Here is an 18,060-nt window from a genome sequence, read left to right on the forward strand (position 1 = left end):
AAGTAGACTGAACCAGGTTTTCCTTTAGGACTTTGCCTGTGCTTAGCTCTATTCTGTTTCACAAAAAAACTCCCTAGTCCTTTCCCATGACATGATATAGCCTCCACTATGCTTGAAAATATGAAGAGTGGTACTCCGTGGTGTGTTGTGCTGGATTTGCCCCAAACATTCAGGACATAAAGTACATTTCTTTGTCATATTTTTTGCAGTTTTACTTTAGTGCCTTATCGCAAACAGGATGCATGTTTTGGAATATTTTTTAGTCTGTACAGGCTTCCTTCTTTTCATTATGTCAATTAGGTTAGTATTTTCCTATTACAGCCATTAAACTCTAACTGTTAGGGCATTATCACATCTGAAATTCAGTACCCTGGTTTGGTTACCTGGAGCGTTTGTTATAATTCTACAGAATACGTTTTGATTCCACAAAACCTGAAAATAAGAGTTTACATGACATGAGCGAGCTAGCTTGTTTACCACAGGCAAAAAGGTCCACGCGACTCACGCTGCCGCGTCAGAATACATGGTACTCTGGTCCCGGATCTTGGATCCACTACTCACGCAGGTCCAGGATTCGTTTGCACTTCATAGCGCAGATCAGGGAACCAAACGCCCTAAAGCATTAGCCTTATGATGAAATCCCTGAGCAGTTTCCTTCCTCTCTGGCAACTGAGATAGGAAGGATGCCTGTATCTTTATAGTGACTGCATGTATTGCTACACCATCCAGTGTAATTAATAACTTCACCATGCTTAAAGGGATATTTAATGTCAGATTTTTTTTATATATCTACCAATAGACATCCTTATTTGCAAGGCATTGGAAAACCTCCCTGGTCTTTGTGGTTGAATCTGTTTGAAATTCACTGCGCGACAGCGACCTTACAAATAATTGTATGGTGTGGGGTACAGATGAGGTATTCAAAAATAATTTTTTAAAACACACCATTGTCACGCCCTGGCCTTAGTTATCTTTCTTTTCTTTATTATTTTGGTTAGGTCAGGGTATGACATGGGGGATTTATGTGTTTTGTCTAGTCTAGGGGTTTTGTATGTTTATGGGGTGTTTTCTAGTCTAGGTGTGTGTATGTTTATGGTTGCCTAGATTGGTTCTCAATTAGAGGCAGCTGTTTATTATGGTCTCTGATTGGGAACCATATTTAGGCAGCCATATTCTTTAGGGATTTCGTGGGTTATTGTCTATATGTAAGTTGCTTGTGTCTGCACTTTATATATATAGCTTCATGTTCGTTTTGTTGTTTTGATTAGTTTAAGTGTTCTTCGTTTCGTGTTAAATAAATAGAAGAATGTATTCGTATCACGCTGCGCCTTGGTCCTTCTCTCTTTCTCCCGAAGACGAACGTGACAACCATACAACTTATGTGACGTGTTAAGAACATGTGTACTCCTGAACTTATTTCGGCTTGACATAACAAAAGGGGTTGAATACTTATTGACTCAAGACATTTCAGCTTTTCATTAATTTGTCAAAATTTTGAAAAACATAATTCCACTATGACATTGGAGTATAGGCCAGTGACATCAAAAATCTACATTTTTCATTTAGGCTGTAACAAAATGTGGAAAAAGTCAAGGGGTGTGAAGTACTGAATGCAGCACATGAGATGTCCCACATCTTTGTCCTGCAGTGACACTTTTAATGCAAGTCATGTAATTACAATACAAAAACAAATTTCCCCCAACATATACAGTTAGTATTCTTTACTCTATACAGTATTATTGTACTCTTTACAGTAGGAGAATATAATAGGCTACTCGGTCCTGATAATTTCCTGGACATGAATAAAAGAATATGCATCTTTATTTTAAATAAATATTGCATATTTAAAATGTCTAAAGTTAAAGGCTTGATTAAGGAATATTTGACAATGGAATGATACCTCCTGCAGATCATTGCAATTGGCAGTTTGGATATGATACTTAGTCTGTGTTGCTTGAAGCTGAGAATTTCATGGTCTTTCACATCACATCACAATATAACATTACATGACAAAAAAAGGGGAAGAATAGTGGTTAATAGACAAACAACAGGGTAACACTTCACCCCCAATTCCTCCCCTATGTAATTACAAAACTGCTCAAATCAATTATAAACACAGTTACTGATGTATAACATGTTTGTACAATGTTGTTACTATAATCATTTCAGCATTATTACACAGGTATAAGAGCGACTGAATGTTAAGCGTTACCAATATTAATTACTAACAAAAGGACAGAAAAACACTGAACATTTGAATAATGGAGTTACATTTCAAGGAACTTGGCATAAAGGCAATCCGGCTGCAGTATTGAAGTGCATTTGAATACTGAGTGCTGTTTTCTTGGAATGGCTGGAAAATACAGTACTATTACAGAGCCCTTCTCAAAAGTGTACCAGCACTATGACAAGTAAGCCAGAGGGGTATACAACAAAGGATCAATGAGTTACCCAGCTTACTTGCCTAAATATTCTGAAATATTTTTTTTTTCTTTTTTGAAGGATAAGCTTGAAATGGCACGGTCTAATTGACTCAACAACCAAAATCCCATCTTTCTTAATGAAATCAGAAAATCAATAGTTATTTCTGGTTGTTTATCAAAGTTAGCCGGCTAATTCGTTGAGCCCGCTTTGTAGTATACCCCTCAGGTCAAGTCCACTCTAGTGGAGTGTTGAGAATAGGAGGAAAATAATGGTTGGCTGTGTATATGCACTACCCTTCTGCAGTAGACAGACAAGACCACAAAAGAACAGTAACAACTCAGGGGTATGCTACAAAGGGGTATGCTACAAGGCAGGATCAATGCATTAGCCAGCTAACTTTGATAAACAGAGAACTAATAATTTTCTGATTCATTAAGAAAGCTAAACTTAGATATGTGTTTTGGTTTGTGGAGTCAATTAGACCATGCCCATTTCAAGCTTATTTCTTTAAAATATCAAATGTGTTTTTCCTGAATATATAACCAAGTTAACTGTCTAACTCCTTGATTCTGCTTTGTAGTATACCCCTCTTGCAGATTAAGAAATAGACTAGGACTATTCTGAGATTCTGCTCTGACGTACCACAGACAAATGCTAATGTAAAAAGGGCTTTATAAAGTAACATGTATTTTATTAATACTGTAAAATAAAAAATTCAAACACTAATACTCCACTTCCAGACCTTACACCGAGTGTACAAAGAATTAGGTCCATGACATAGTTTTCAACTGGATTCACCCAGTCAGTCTATGATCCCTTATTGATGTCACCTGTTAAATCAACTTCAATCAGTGTAGACGAAGGGGAGGAGACAGGTTAAAGGATTTTTAAGCCTTGAGACAATAGAGACATGGATTGTGTATGTGTGCCATTCAGAGAAGATTTAAGTGCCTTTGAACGGGGAATGGTACTGTAGTAGGTGACAGGCGCACCGGTTGAAGTGTGTCAGGAACAGCAATGCTGCTGGGTTTTTCATGCGCAACAGTTTCCTGTGTGTATCAAGAATGGTCCACCACCCAAAGGACATCCAGCCAATTGACACATCGGTGGGAAGCATTGGAGTCAACATGGGCCAGCATCCCTGTGGAACGCTTTGACACCTTGTAGAGTGCATTCCCTAACGAATTGAGGCTGTTCAGTGCAAAAGGGGATGCAACTCAATATTAGGTTCCTAATGTTTTGTACACTCAAGTCAAGTATCTAAAAACATAATATTAGCCACAATGCTTCACTCTGAGGAGTGTGGGTTCCAAGGCCAACCCAGCGGGCAAAGCTCAACCCACTTACAACCAGAACTCATTGAAATCAGGTCATTTCAACCAGTTCGGAGTGTTGTAGGAAGTTAACGACACAACGTAGTAGGGTTAACCAGAACAAATGACAAGGCAAAAAAAGAGATGGGGGACATCGTTGTCGGAGGAGGACCAGGTCAGCTGTCAAACTGTTTCATCATGAACTTACGGCTGGCCTCGTACCCCAGGAACAGGGCTCCGTTGGCGGGGAACGTGCGGATCATGGTGGGAGTCAAACCAGAATAGAGCGCCCTTACACCTAAACAAAAGGGGAAGACAAGAAAGGATCATATTTCCTATTGTCCTCAACAAAGCGTGTAAGAGGAGTGATGCATCTTGCTTGAAGCACAGAGCGGATTTTTTCAAAGTCAGAATGTTGGCTTGGTCGATCGCTCAACAACTGCTCTGGTACTGCTCACCCACAAGCACATCACATACAGATGTAGAATTTGTTCTCGCTGCATCTCAAAAAAAAAAAAAATTGGGGGGGGGAAATCAATTATCTATAATGTTTGAAAGTAGGAATTTTCTTTACAATTCATGTTTAAAAATGTTGCTCAAAACCATAAAACATCCCACACAGCGCTTACCTTCCGTCCTCATGATGGTCATCATGGTCTTGAAGAAACCTTCCTGGCGCCCCATCATTGACATGACCTGGATGCGAGACTTGACACAGTCAAAGGGGTAGACCACCAGCCACAGGCATGCACCCCCGAAACCCCCACTGAACACAATAGGGGCCACTCCTGTAACATAGACATAGCCACAAGTCATCAGGAACACAGGAGACTAACCAAATTAGGTTGAATGTTTTGGAAGAGTTTGGCACAAAAGGTGATTGCTTTACATCGGCCAATTCCGACATAATCCCAAAAGGAATCCCAATCAAGTATATTGCTACACAATTCATCTTTAAAAGCATTCTCCTTCATCCCATCCCCCCGGGAAGGCCCAGGACTCTAACATCTAGGCTACTTGCCATCCCTTAATAGTGAAGTAGCACTACAGTACCTATGTCCTCCTTGCTGCACTTCATGTTGTCAGCGAACGTGGTTCGGCAGAGCTCGTAGGCCCCGAAGAAGCAGAAGTACCCAGGCACCTCTCTGGCGATGGTTGTGGTCAGGCCTGTGAAGAACCCCGTAGGACCATTTTGCTTCATCACTGACTTCACCACCGACCACACCGTGCTGCAGGCAGACAAAGAGAGGGAGAACATGGGAAGTTTATACACTTCGTATATGCCATTTAGCAGTCGCGTTTATGGAAAGTGACTTACAGAACAGTGAGTGCATACTTAAAAAAAAAAAATTGTATGGGATCCCTGCGGGAATTGAACCAACAACTTTGGCACTGTTAGTGCTACACTTTTACAAACTCAACCACACCGGACCACTCCTCCAGTTCAGAGGTAGAAAAGCTAATTAATAAGAGGTAATATGAAAATCAAAACATGGCCATTTTGTAACAATAGTTTACACAACCTTGGAAACCCTCAAAACAAAACAGCAAAAAAAAGAAAAATGGTTTTAAAATAGCAAAACTTAAGTGAAAAATGTAAGCAATTATGTGACTATCCTTTTAAAAAAGGGCCAACGCAGCCGTTTTTTTACATCAATATAAAATAATTTCTGGGTAACAACTAAGTAACTTACTGTAATGGTTTTCCATTAATATGGTCAAAAAGAAAAAAAGTCAAGCAAGATTTTTGCTAGGACTGCCTTGGAGTGGTCTGAGCGGGGAGGGGAAAACTGAAAACTAGCTGTTACTGAGCGAGTTTGTTTTGCATTAGCATAGCTCGATGCCCCGGGTGGGTAGAGATTTCACTTTAGGACCAATGGAAAGGTCTAAAAATGTGCGAACCCTGCCCTCCCGAAGCACTAGGTGATGCAAAACGATCTCGCCCATCGGGAGAGAGGTTTGGAACTCTGTTATTGGTCTATTAACTAGAAGTCGGCCGATTATGATTTGTCAATACCGATTATTGGAGGACCTCCAGCAGGCCACAAATGTGCATTCAAAAGTGACCAAAACATCAGCCAGGAAGCATAGGAACTGAGAAGTGGTCTGCGGTCACCACCTGCAGAATCACTCCTTTTTTGGGGGTGTCTTGCTAATTGCCTATAATTTCCACCTTTTGTCTATTCCATTTGCACAACAGCATGTGAAATTGATTGTCAATCAGTGTTGCTTCCTAAGTGGACAGTTTGATTTCACAGAAGTGTGATTGACTTGGAGTTACATTGTGTTGTTTAAGTGTTCCCTTTATTTTTTTGAGCAGTGTATTTGTAATAATGACAATTACAACAATACTGAATGAACATTGAACACTTATTTTTAACTTAATAAAATACATAAATAAAATCTATTTAGTCTCAAATAAATAATGAAACATGCTCAAATTGGTTTAAATTATACAAAAACAGTGTTGGAGAAGTAAATTGCAATATGTGTCATGTAAAAAAGCTAACGTTCAAGTTCCTTGATCAGAACATATGAAAGCTGGTGGTTCAATATTCCCAGTTAAGAAGTTTTAGGTTGTAGTTATGACACGTCGACTATTTCTCTATATTATTTGTATTTCATATACCTTTGACTATTGGATGTTCTAATAGGCACTTTAGTATTGCCAGCCTAATCTCAGGAGTTGATAGGCTTGTAGTCATAAACAACGCTGTGATCAAGCATTGCTAAGAGCTGCTAAAGTTTGAATGAATGCTTACAAGCGTGCTGCTGCCTACCACCGCTCAGTCAGACTGCTCTATCAAATCATAGACTTAATTATAATAAACAGAAATACGAGCCTTAGGTCATTAATATGGTCAAATCCGGAAACTATAATTTCGAAAACAAAACGTTTATTCTTTCTGCGAAATACGGAACCATTCCGTATTTTATCGAACGGGTGGCAACCCTAAGTCTAAATATTGCTGTTACATTGCACAACCTTCAATGTTATGTTATAATTATATAAAATTCTGGCAAATTAGTTTGCAACAAGCCAGGCGGCCCAAACTGTTGCATATACCCTGACTCTGTGTGCAATGAACGCAAGAGAAGTGACACAATTTCCCCGGTTAATATTGTCTGCTAACATACATTTCCTTTAACTAAATATGCATGTTTAAAAAAATACTTCTGTGTATTGATTTTAAGAAAGACATTGATGTTTATGATTAGGTACATTCGTGCAACGATTGTGCTTTTTCGCAAATGCGCTTTTGTTAAAACATCACCCGTTTGGCGAAGTAGGCTGTGATTCAATGATAAATTAACAGGCACCGCATTGATTATATGCAACGCAGGACAAGCTAGTTAACCTAGTAATATCATCAACCACGTGTAGTTAGCTTCATTGGGATAGGGGGCAGCATTGGGAAGTTTGGATGAAAAGCATGCCCAGAGTAAACTGCCTGTTACTCAGGCCCAGAAGCTAGGATATGCATATCCTAGATTTGGATAGAAAACACTCTAAAGTTTCCAAAACTGTTAAAATAATGTCTGTGAGTATAACAGAACTAAAATGGCAGGTGAAAACCTGAGAAAAATCCAACCAGAAAGTGGGAATTCTAAGGTTTGTAGTTTAAGTGAATGCCTATCCAGTATCCAGTGTCTGTGGTCAGATTGCACTTCCTAAGGCTTCCAGTAGATGTCAACAGTCTTTGGAAGTTGTTTCAGGCTTCTATTGTGAAAGGGGAGCGAATAAGACCACTCAGAGCAAGTGGCTCAGCTGAAAGCCATGAGTTGTTTATCGCGCATGGCCGTGAGCACACCGTTCGTTCTCTTTCCTTTCTAATGAAAACGGTATTGTCCGGTTGAAATATTATTCAATATTTATGATAAACAGATCCTAAGGATTGATTATAAACATCGTTTGACATGTTTCTACGAACTTTAATGGAACTTTTTTGACTTTTCATCTGGATGTTGTGAGCGCGCTTTGTGCCTTTGGATTACTGAACTAAACGCGCGAACAAAACTGAGGTATTTGGACATAAAGAGGGACTTTATTAAACAAAACAAACATTTATTGTGTAACATGGAGTCCTGGGAGTGCCACCAGATGAAGATCAAAGGTTAGTGATTAATTGAATCGCTATTTCTGACTTGTGAGTCCTCTCCTTGGCTGGAAAATGTCTGCATGATTATTTGTGGCTAGGCGCTGTCCTAACATAATCGCATGGTGTGCTTTCGCCGTAAAGCCTTTTTGAAATCGGACACGGTGGTTGGATTAACAAGAAGTTTATCTTTAAAATGGTGTATAATACTTGTATGTTTGAGGAATTTTAATTATGAGATTTCTGTTTGAATTTGGCGCCCTGCAATTTCACTGGCTGTTGTCGACGTAATCCCAGAGAGGTTTTAATTAGTGATTATGTTAAGATTACCTTGGCTCCTTGCTGCACTCGCATAACAGGTGGTCAGCCTGCCACGCAGTCTCCTCGTGGAATGCAATGTAATCGGCCATAATCGGAGTCCAAAAATGCCGATTACCGATTGTTATGAAAACGGCCCTAATTAAATCGGCCATGCCGATTAATCGGTCGACGTCTAACATTAACTAATTTACCGCCTGTCGAAGCTCCACTCATGCAAAATCTGCTGATTAGAAGGTCCTGTGTAGATTATATTTTCAACCAGCAACTATCAGGAAATAACACTGAAATTACACTTTTACAGTGTTAGTTTCATCAGCTGTTATACAATATGATACAAAACACAGGAAAATGTTGACTGCACTGGGCCTTTAAAACACTCACTGTTGGCCCTTTGCGATCTTGCCAGACGCTTCCATCTCGTACATGGCTTGAAGACGACACTTGACCAGCTCAGTGGGGCACAGGACCAGAGAGGAGAAGATGGATGCTACCGACCCAGCACATGCTTTTTGCATGTCACTGAAAGACAGAGACATATAGAGAAAGAGAGAACATACAGTAGGAGATGGTATGCCTACTACTGAAAGAGAGCGAGCATTAATTAGGCCTACATCCCAGTATCTTTCCTTACCTGAGTGGAGCCTCAGTTCCCAGTCCTGCCATTGTGCGAACCACCTCCTGGCAGAATCCATAGCTCATGAAGAGGACAGAATTCTCAGCGATGTTAGCCATCAGGGCTGGGCTGGTACCCTGGTAGAGCCCTCGGAGACCCACCTGTCTGTACAGTTTAGAGTAGTTTATTAATGTGGCACTCCACAAGATTAGAAAAATTTACAAGATATTGTTTACAATAGTTTACAACACTATAAAACAACCACAGGCAGACAATACTTAATGTCATCCATATTAGTCAAAATACATTGCATTCGAAAAGTATTCAGACCCCTTGACTTTTTCCACATTGATTATCCATTTTATAGTAAGGCTGTAATGTAACAATCTACACACAATACCCTATAATAAAAAAGCAAAAACAGGTTATACCTTTTTGTAAATTTATTAAAAATAAGACCTACCGTTTAAGTATTCAGACCCTTTGCTATGAGACTCGAAATTGAGTTCAGGTGCATCCTGTTTCCATTGGTCATCCTTGAGATGTTTCTACAACTTGATTGGAGTCCACCTGTGGTAAATTCAATTGATTGGACAGAATTTGGAAAGGGACACACCTGTCTATATAAGGTCCCACAGTTGACAGTGCATGTCAGAGCAAAAACCAAGCCATGAGGTTGAAGGAATTGTCCGTAGAGCTCCGAGAAAGGATTGTGTCGAGGCACAGATCTGGGGAAGGGTACAAAAAATAAAAAAATAAATGCAGCATTGAAGGTCCAAGAACACAGTAGCCTCCATCATTCTTAAACTGAAGAAGTTTGGAACCCCCAAGACGCTTCTTAGAGCTGGCCACCCGGCCAAACTGAGCAATCGGGGGAGATGGGCCTTGGTCAGGGATGTGACCAAGAACCCGATGGTCATTCTGACAGAGCTCCAGAGTTCCTCAGTGGAGATAGGAAAACCTTACTGAAGGACAACGATCTCTGCAGCACTCCACCAATCCGGCCTTTATGGTAGAGTGGCCAGACGGAAGCCACTTCTCAGTAAAAGGCACATGACAGCCCAATTGGAGTTTGCCAAAATGCACCTAAAGGATTGTCCATGAGAAACAAGATTCTCTGGTCTGATGAAACCAAGATTGAACTCTTTGGCCTGAATGCCAAGAGTCACGTCTGGAAGAAACCTGGCACCATCCTTATGGTGAAGCATGGTGGTGACAGCATCATGCTGTGAGGATGCTTTTCAGCGGCAGGGACTGGGAGACTAGTCAAATCAAATCCAATTTTATTTGTCACATACACATGGTTAGCAGATGTTAATGCGAGTGTAGCGAAATGCTTGTGCTTCTAGTTCCGACAATGCAGTAATAACCAACGAGTAATCTAACCTAACAATTCCACAACTACTACCTTATACACACACGTGTAAAGGGATAAAGAATATGTACATAAAGATATGAATGAGTGATGGTACAGAACGGCATAGGCAAGATGCAGTAGATGGTATAGAGTACAGTATATACATATGAGATGAGTAATGTAGGGTCTATAAACATAGTGGCATAGTTTAAAGTGGCTAGTGATACATGTATTACATAAAGATGGCAAGATGCAGTAGATGAAATAGAGTACAGTATATACTAGAGGTCGACCGATTATGATTTTTCAATGCCGATACCGATTATTGGAGGACAAAAAAAGCCGATACCGATTAATCGGCCGATTTATTTAAAAAAATAAAAATAAAAAATATATATATATATCATACACACACACACACACATTTTTGTAATAATGACAATTGCAACAATACTGAATGAACAATGAACACTTTTATTTTAACTTAATATAATACATAAATACACACACACGCACACAGCTCTGAAGTGACAATGATACTGAAGAGTCTGCTTAGGAGACAAATACTCTCAACTGTTTGAATAAAAATAGAGTTTAAGTTACCTGTGATGAATGTTGAAAACAAAAACTTTAATTTCTATATGCAGGAAATCCTATTTTAATAATGGGCATGGTAAGAATTGACAACCAAAGCGCGAGTCATAATTCCCATGACACCTTTTAGCAAAAGCTGAAAAGCGGTTCCTTCATTTATTCCATAGGATATTTTTAGATTCACTTAAAATAAAGTCTGTGTTTCGTGTAGGCTTACATCACCGTGCCAATTTTATAACTGTGTAGATATCCATAGGACAAGGTAACTCTGATCAATATTGGCTAAATATAAGTGAAGATAAAAAAAAAATTGTAGAGTGGATTTATGAAAATATGTTGACAAACGTTACCTTATCCTAGTGATATTTACACGGGTATCAAAACGCCGAGGCGGTTTAAGCCTGCACGAAACACAGACCTTATTTGAAGTAGATCAAGACATTCTCTATGGAAGACATGAACGGTAAAATAACGAAGGAACCCCTTTCAAATTCAGCCGCAAGTTATTACAGGAATTATAACGCGTCGACTATTTCTCTCTAAACCATATACCTTTGACAAATCCGGAAAATATCACCTCGAAAACAAAACGTTTATTCCGTTCCGTATTTTATCTAACGGGTGGCATCCATGAGTCTAAATATTCCTGTTACATTGCACAACCTTCAATGTTGTCATAATTACGTAAGATTCTGGCAAATTAGTTCGCAAAGAGCCAGGCGGCCCAAACTGTTGCATATACCCTGACTCTGCGTGCAATGAACGCAAGAGAAATGACACAATTTCACCTGGTTAATACTGCCTGCTAACCTGGATTTCTTTTAGCTAAATATGCAGGTTTAAAAATATATACTTGTGTATTGAGTTTAAGAAAGGCATTGATGTTTATGGTTAATTACACATTGGAGTAATGACAGTCATTGATTGATTGTTTTTTATAAGATACGTTTAATGCTAGCTAGCAACTTACCTTAGCTTACTGCATTCGCTAACAGGCAGGCTCCTCATGGAGTGCAATGTAATCAGGTGTTAGAGCATTGGACTAGTTAACTGTAAGGTTGCAAGATTGGATCCCCCGAGCTGACAAGGTAAAAAATCTGAGGCAGAACGTTCCTAGGCCGTCATTGAAAATAAGAATGTGTTCTTAACCGACTTGCCTAGTTAAATAAAGATTAAATAAAGGTGTAAAAAATAAATAAATAAATAAATAAATAGGCGCCCAAAAATACCGACTTCCGATTGTTATGAAAACTCGAAATCGGCCATTCCGATTAATCGGTCGACCTCTAGTATATACATATACATATGAGATGAGTAATGTAGGGTATGTAAACATTATATTAAGGTGCTAGTGATACATTTTTACATACATTTCCATCAATTCCCATTATTAAAGTGGCTGGAGTTGAGTCAGTATGTTGGCAGCGGCCACTAAATGTTAGTGGTGGCTGTTTAACAGTCTGATGGCCTTGAGATAGAAGCTGTTTTTCAGTCTCTCGGTCCCTGCTTTGATGCACCTGTACTGACCTCGCCTTCTGGATGATAGCGGGGTGAACAGGCAGTGGCTCGGGTGGTTGTTGTCCTTGATGATCTTTATGGCCTTGCTGTGACATCGGGTGGTGTAGGTGTCCTGGAGGGCAGATAGTTTGCCCCGGTGATGCGTTGTGCAGACCTCACTACCCTCTGGAGAGCCTTACGGTTGCGGGCGGAGCAGTTACCGTACCAGGCGGTGATACAGCCCGACAGGATGCTCTCGATTGTGCATCTGTAGAAGTTTGTGAGTGCTTTTGGTGACAAGCCAAATTTCTTCAGCCTCCTGAGGTTGAAGAGGCGCTGCTGCGCCTTCTTCACAACGCTGTCTGTGTGGGTGGACCAATTCAGTTTGTCCGTGACTTACTACCCTCTCCACTACTGTCCCGTCGATGTGGATAGGGGGGTGCTCCCTCTGCTGTTTCCTAAGTCCACGAACATCTCCTTTGTTTTGTTGACGTTGAGTGTGAGGTTATTTTCCTGACACCACACTCCGAGGGCCCTCACCTCCTCCCTGTAGGCCGTCTCGTCGTTGTTGGTATTCAAGCCTACCATTGTAGTGTCGTCCGCAAACTTGATGATTGAGTTGGAGGCGTGCATGGCCACGCAGTCGTGGGTGAACAGGGAGTACAGGAGAGGGCTCAGAACGCACCCTTGTGGGGCCCCAGTGTTGAGGATCAGCGGGGTGGAGATGTTACCTACCCTCACCACCTGGGGGCGGCCCGTCAGGAAGTCTAGTACCCAGTTGCACAGGGCGGGGTCGAGACCCAGGGTCTCGAGCTTGATGACGAGTTAGGAGGGTACTATGGTGTTAAATGCTGAGCTGTAGTCGATGAACAGCATTCTCACATAGGTATTCCTCTTGTCCAGATGGGTTAGGGCAGTGTGCAGTGTGGTTGCGATTGCGTCGTCTGTGGACCTATTGAGTCAGGATCGAAGGAAAGATTAATGAAGCAAAGTACAGAGCGATCCTTGATGAAAACCTGCTCCAGATCGCTTAGGACCTCACCTTCCAACAGGACATCGACCCTAAGCACACAGCCAAGACAACGCAGGACTGGCTTCGGGACAAGTCTCTGAATGTCCTTGAGTGGACCAGCCAGAGCCCGGACTTGAACACGATCAAACATCTGGAGAGCTCTTAAAATAGCTGTGCAGCGATGCTTCCCATCCAACCGGACAGAGCTTGAGGGGATCTGCAGAGAAGGGAGAAACTCCCCAAATATAGGGGTGCAAAGCTTGTAGCGTCACACCCAAGAAGACTCTAGGCTGTAATCGCTGCCAAAAGGTGCTTCAACAAAGTGCTGAGTACTGTCTGGCCACTCTACCATAAAGGCCTGATTGGTGAAGTGCTGCAGAGATGGTTGTCCGTCTGGAAGGATCTCCCATCTCCACAGAGGAACTCGGGAGCTCTGTCAGAGTGACCATTGGGTTCTTGGTTACCTCCCTGACCAAGGCCCTTCGCCCCCGATTGCTCAGTTTGGCCGGGTGGCCAGCTCTAGGAAGTCTTGATGGTTCCAAACTTCTTCCATTTGTTTTTGGGAACCTTCAATGCTGCAGAAAGGTTTTGGTACCTTATCCCAGATCTGTGCCTCGACACAATCCTGTCTCAGAGCTCTATGGACAATTCTTTGAACCTCATGGCTTGGTCTTTGGCTTGGTTTTTGCTCTGACATGCACCGTCAATTGTGGGACCTTAGGTGGGGTACCTTTCCAAATCAAGTCCAATCAATTGAATTTACAAAAGATGGACTCCAATCAAATTGAAGAAACATCAAGGATGATCAATGGGAACAGGATACACCTGAACTCAATTTATGAGCCTCATAGCATAGGGTATGAATACTTATGTAAATAAGGTATGTTTAAGATTTTTTTTAAATATTGTGTGTAGATTGATGAGGACTTAAAAAATATATATATTTTAGAATAAGGCTGTAACATAAAATGTTGAAAAAGTCAAGGGGTCTGAATACTTTCCAAATGCACTGTACTTTAACGTGGACCTGTGATAGACTAGCGTCCTGTCCAGGGGGTGTACTTATACATTAAGCTGCCTCATGCTACAGAAACAGGAGATAGCCAGAATGTCCCATAGGGCAGGAGCCTCAGACAAAGCTACATACTTGTATATGGAGGAGAAGCAGTGGACAAAGCCTCGGTACAAGGAGGGAAAAGTCTGCATCTTCACCTTGGCTGTGTCCAGGGGCTGACCGCTCAGCACACATGCTGTACCTCCTGGGTAGGGGATGGGTGTGGAGTGGGGACAGTTAAAAGGAGCCATCACACATTATGACCATAGGAGTTGACAAGACAGCACAATTAGATCTGGGACCAGGCTACTTAAGCCAGTGACACAAAACCTGAACCTTATGATTACAAAGAGAAGTGTGGGTCATCTTTCATCATGCATAGTTACAAGGAAATCTTACTTCTTTAGTGGTGTATCTTACGAGTGTTGTAATTGCTGTAAAAATACACCACTCGTCCTGATTCAGCGCTTACCCTCCCCCACATTTTACACAGAGATAAGGATCTGTAGAGTGAGCTTTGTGATAGTGTCTGTGTGACAGTGATCACAGCCATTGGAAACACAAAGGGCCAGGCTGGGGGAAGGCAATAGTCAGCACTCAGTGTCCTGCTAGATCAGGTGAGGACTCTGAACAATGGACATCTTTTAGCGTTGCTACTGCTATTACATTACAATAGTTAGTAGGTCAAAGCTCTGAAGAACATTTACTCAGATGTAGTTACACAAATAGTCAAATGTCGAGATATTTAATCTCCATCTTGGCCACCCAGACCACTGGTGTGCAAATAAGTGTAAGTAATAAGGGTTTGCAACAGTGTGTGATAAGTATTCAAAAACCAAACACTTAAAAAGGGGCAAGCTGCAGTGGAAACAATAACAAAGCTGAGGGATGAGGCTATGGATGCAAGGACTGACCATCCATGATATCAAAATTATATTTTTTTAATCCTGTTTTGAGGCTATATACGGTGTTTGTTTACAAACAGTGGAGTAAAACAAGTTTATTTCTGGGGTTCTGATGGGGTACAACAGTTGAACTAAGCTCGCGAGGCATTTATAAGTTACATTCTTCAAGAATCAATGGGTAAATATACATTTAAGTAAAAATGAATAGTAACTGCAGATTTTCCCTTTAAAAAGACAGGCGACAAACGTTGACTTTAGTTTATTTCTTATTTTGCATGTGTTTATCACTGCAAAATAAAAAAATTCATGAATAGAACAAAGGTCACGTCATCTGTCTTTTCTCGTGTGTGGTTCTCTTACTTCCTTTTATAAACTAGGCTAGTTTTCATACAAAAGCTTTTTTATATCAAATAATGTTTGAATACTAGTTGTTTGTGCCAAACCAGCACCCCGAACTAGACACACTGCTGTGCACAGAGTTTGCCCTTTCTTTTTTTAAGTGTGTGATGCGTTTTATTCAAAGGGACCCCAACATTCTTCTTTATTGGCCATACAGCCCAAACAGACCTGGGACTAGGATATTCATATTGATGTTACAGTATAATGTTGTTACTTTACACTGGCGTAGCACACACCCCTGCAGCCCCCACAAGGCGGGGGCCCACGAGCTTTGAACGTGGACAAAAATGGTTTGGGATGACAGGAAATTAGCTCTAAACCTGGAACACCTCATGTCAAAATGTTTGCAATAGCAGGAAATTAGCTCAGGGATTCTTAAAACAGTCCTTCTCCAGCAGGGAAACTTTTATTTTTCAATAGTAGAATGTAATTGTTTTGCATTATTTGAGTTTAAAAATGTATATTTAGGGGAATTTTATAAGAAATAAATTGTTTTGGAATTTTCTATATACTTTCAATATTATGTTATTCCCATGTCAGCTCTATGCCTGGAAATGTCCTTGTCCAGAGCAAAGGATCCCAATTTCAAACACTCCAAAAAAGTGCTTAACATTCAAGAAAACGGGCAATAATGGATATTAAGTTTGAATAATTTCATGTTAGAATTAAACAATCAAGGCCTTTAAACACTTGTTGGACAATAATTGTACAATTTAAATGCCTTTTATCGTGTCCGATGGAGTTCCAGCTAGTTGCAAGAATACCAGAGCTCTAAAACAGCTACATTTTCTCTCAGCCTCATGGCAAAAATGTTAAAATAGCACGAGATTAGCTATGAAACTGCACGTTTTTCTCTCTGCCCCATTAGGGGCAAAAACACAAAATAATAATTTGGGCAGCCCCAAAACTGTGCTTTGCAACTGTTACTTTACCTATAGCTCCAGCTGAGAGGTCAATGATGGCCTGCATCACTGGGTGTGGGGCCATTGCGATGGAGATCTGGAACTACCTGTAGAAGGGTTCCTCCTTTATTATGGGTACAGCTCCTACTGCAATGCCAATCTGTGAAACAACCATATACAGTAAATACTCGCTGTACAAAAAAAACGACGAAGATACTATTACATGTTAAACCAGTTATCACTCACCATAAACATCAGGGAAATAAGATCAATGGGTACAGTAGAAAAACGATAAATAACTAGGCAAGTCAGTTAAGAACAAATTCTTATTTAAGCTACAGTATATATATCGCACCTTAATAAACATTGACAAAAATGTCACTCCATTTCACCTTGGTAGTTGTTTTTCCCACGACAAGTGAGGCAGTAAATCACAGTTCCTCTATTGTTCACATGTAACTCTAATACAGTGAATAAATTCTAAATAGCTGTCCATTCACAATTCCAATGCAAGTCTCAATTTGCTAGTCTGTGATCACTTTTCATTCGAAGCAGAAACTGGTGCGAAAGTTCAAGGAGCCAGAGAAGGCGACTGTCACGCTCAGCACATACCACACCGCCCGGTGTGGAAACCATAGATTGTGTATATAAATGAATACGGTATTAACTGTGAAAACCGCTCTCGCGTGCGCCGAGTCTGACACCATAAGCCATATATTCACTCCTGTTGTACAGTGCATTATGGCTATCATGTTGGCATTTCAAAAGTTAGTTTGCGATCTGAACAAGAATGGTGAAAATGACTCGGGTGTCTGGCTAAGCAAGCTACAACATTAACAGCTGGCAATGCATCGAATGTAAGGACAAACGGTAGCTAGCTTAGCAGTAGCTACATATTTACGGCGATGATGTAAGCTAGCTAGCTAGCTACCTATACTGCTAAAGGAAGGGTTCATTCAAGTTCTCTACATTTATTTAGCTTCATATAGAACACTACTCTCCATTCTGACTTACCTTTGATGCTACGTATAACAGGTTGCTAGAGACACAGCATCCAAGGCCATCTCATTCAAACGTGGGTTTCGCCAGAGAGGAAGAGGCGAAGCGAGATATAGCTTTACTCCGCCCAAAATCTGTCCACGAAAATAACGCCACGAAGTGAGTCATTTTTGTATGGAGGTCAATGTGTCAAGTTTGGTCAACAAAAATTGTAATTGATAATTTTCTACGTGAGGTTTATTTGATCGAATAGAAGTTTCGTAATGGTTGTTACCAATACACTGATATAAGTGGACGGATTTCGCATTTCGGCAACTTTGAAAAAAACTATTTATGGGAGTTGTGCCTGTAGTCATATAGATAGATATACATAGAGGACTCATGGCTATAACCCATTTTAGCATGGACATTGGGCTTGTTTGACATTGCAGCCACCGGAGAGCAACCTCTGTCAGGTAAAGTCCACAAAGCATATTGAATGTAACAAACAGTTACATGACCTACAGCATGGTCAATCAAGTTAATGTTTCTGACATTTTCTGACTACTAAATAACTATTGATTAGAACCAGGA

The 18,060-nt window shown here is 40.7% G+C and overlaps 1 protein-coding gene across 1 annotated transcript; it reads right to left on the bottom strand.

Moving 5' to 3' along the window:
- Positions 1 to 3,610: 3,610 nt before the first annotated feature.
- slc25a15b (solute carrier family 25 member 15b) lies at positions 3,611 to 17,573 on the bottom strand. Its single transcript, XM_039004881.1, has 8 exons — positions 17,503 to 17,573; positions 16,519 to 16,648; positions 14,376 to 14,487; positions 8,787 to 8,933; positions 8,537 to 8,674; positions 4,791 to 4,966; positions 4,367 to 4,525; positions 3,611 to 4,035 (listed from the first exon to the last, which is right to left on the bottom strand). Exons 2-8 carry the CDS (start codon positions 16,571 to 16,573, stop codon positions 3,914 to 3,916), a joined length of 909 nt encoding a protein of 302 aa, XP_038860809.1. The 5' UTR covers positions 16,574 to 16,648; positions 17,503 to 17,573; the 3' UTR covers positions 3,611 to 3,913.
- Between the last annotated feature and the right edge of the window lie 487 nt (positions 17,574 to 18,060).

The sequence above is a fragment of the Salvelinus namaycush genome, chromosome 12, assembly GCF_016432855.1.
Source record: "Salvelinus namaycush isolate Seneca chromosome 12, SaNama_1.0, whole genome shotgun sequence".
NCBI classification, from domain to species: Eukaryota; Metazoa; Chordata; class Actinopteri; order Salmoniformes; family Salmonidae; genus Salvelinus; species Salvelinus namaycush.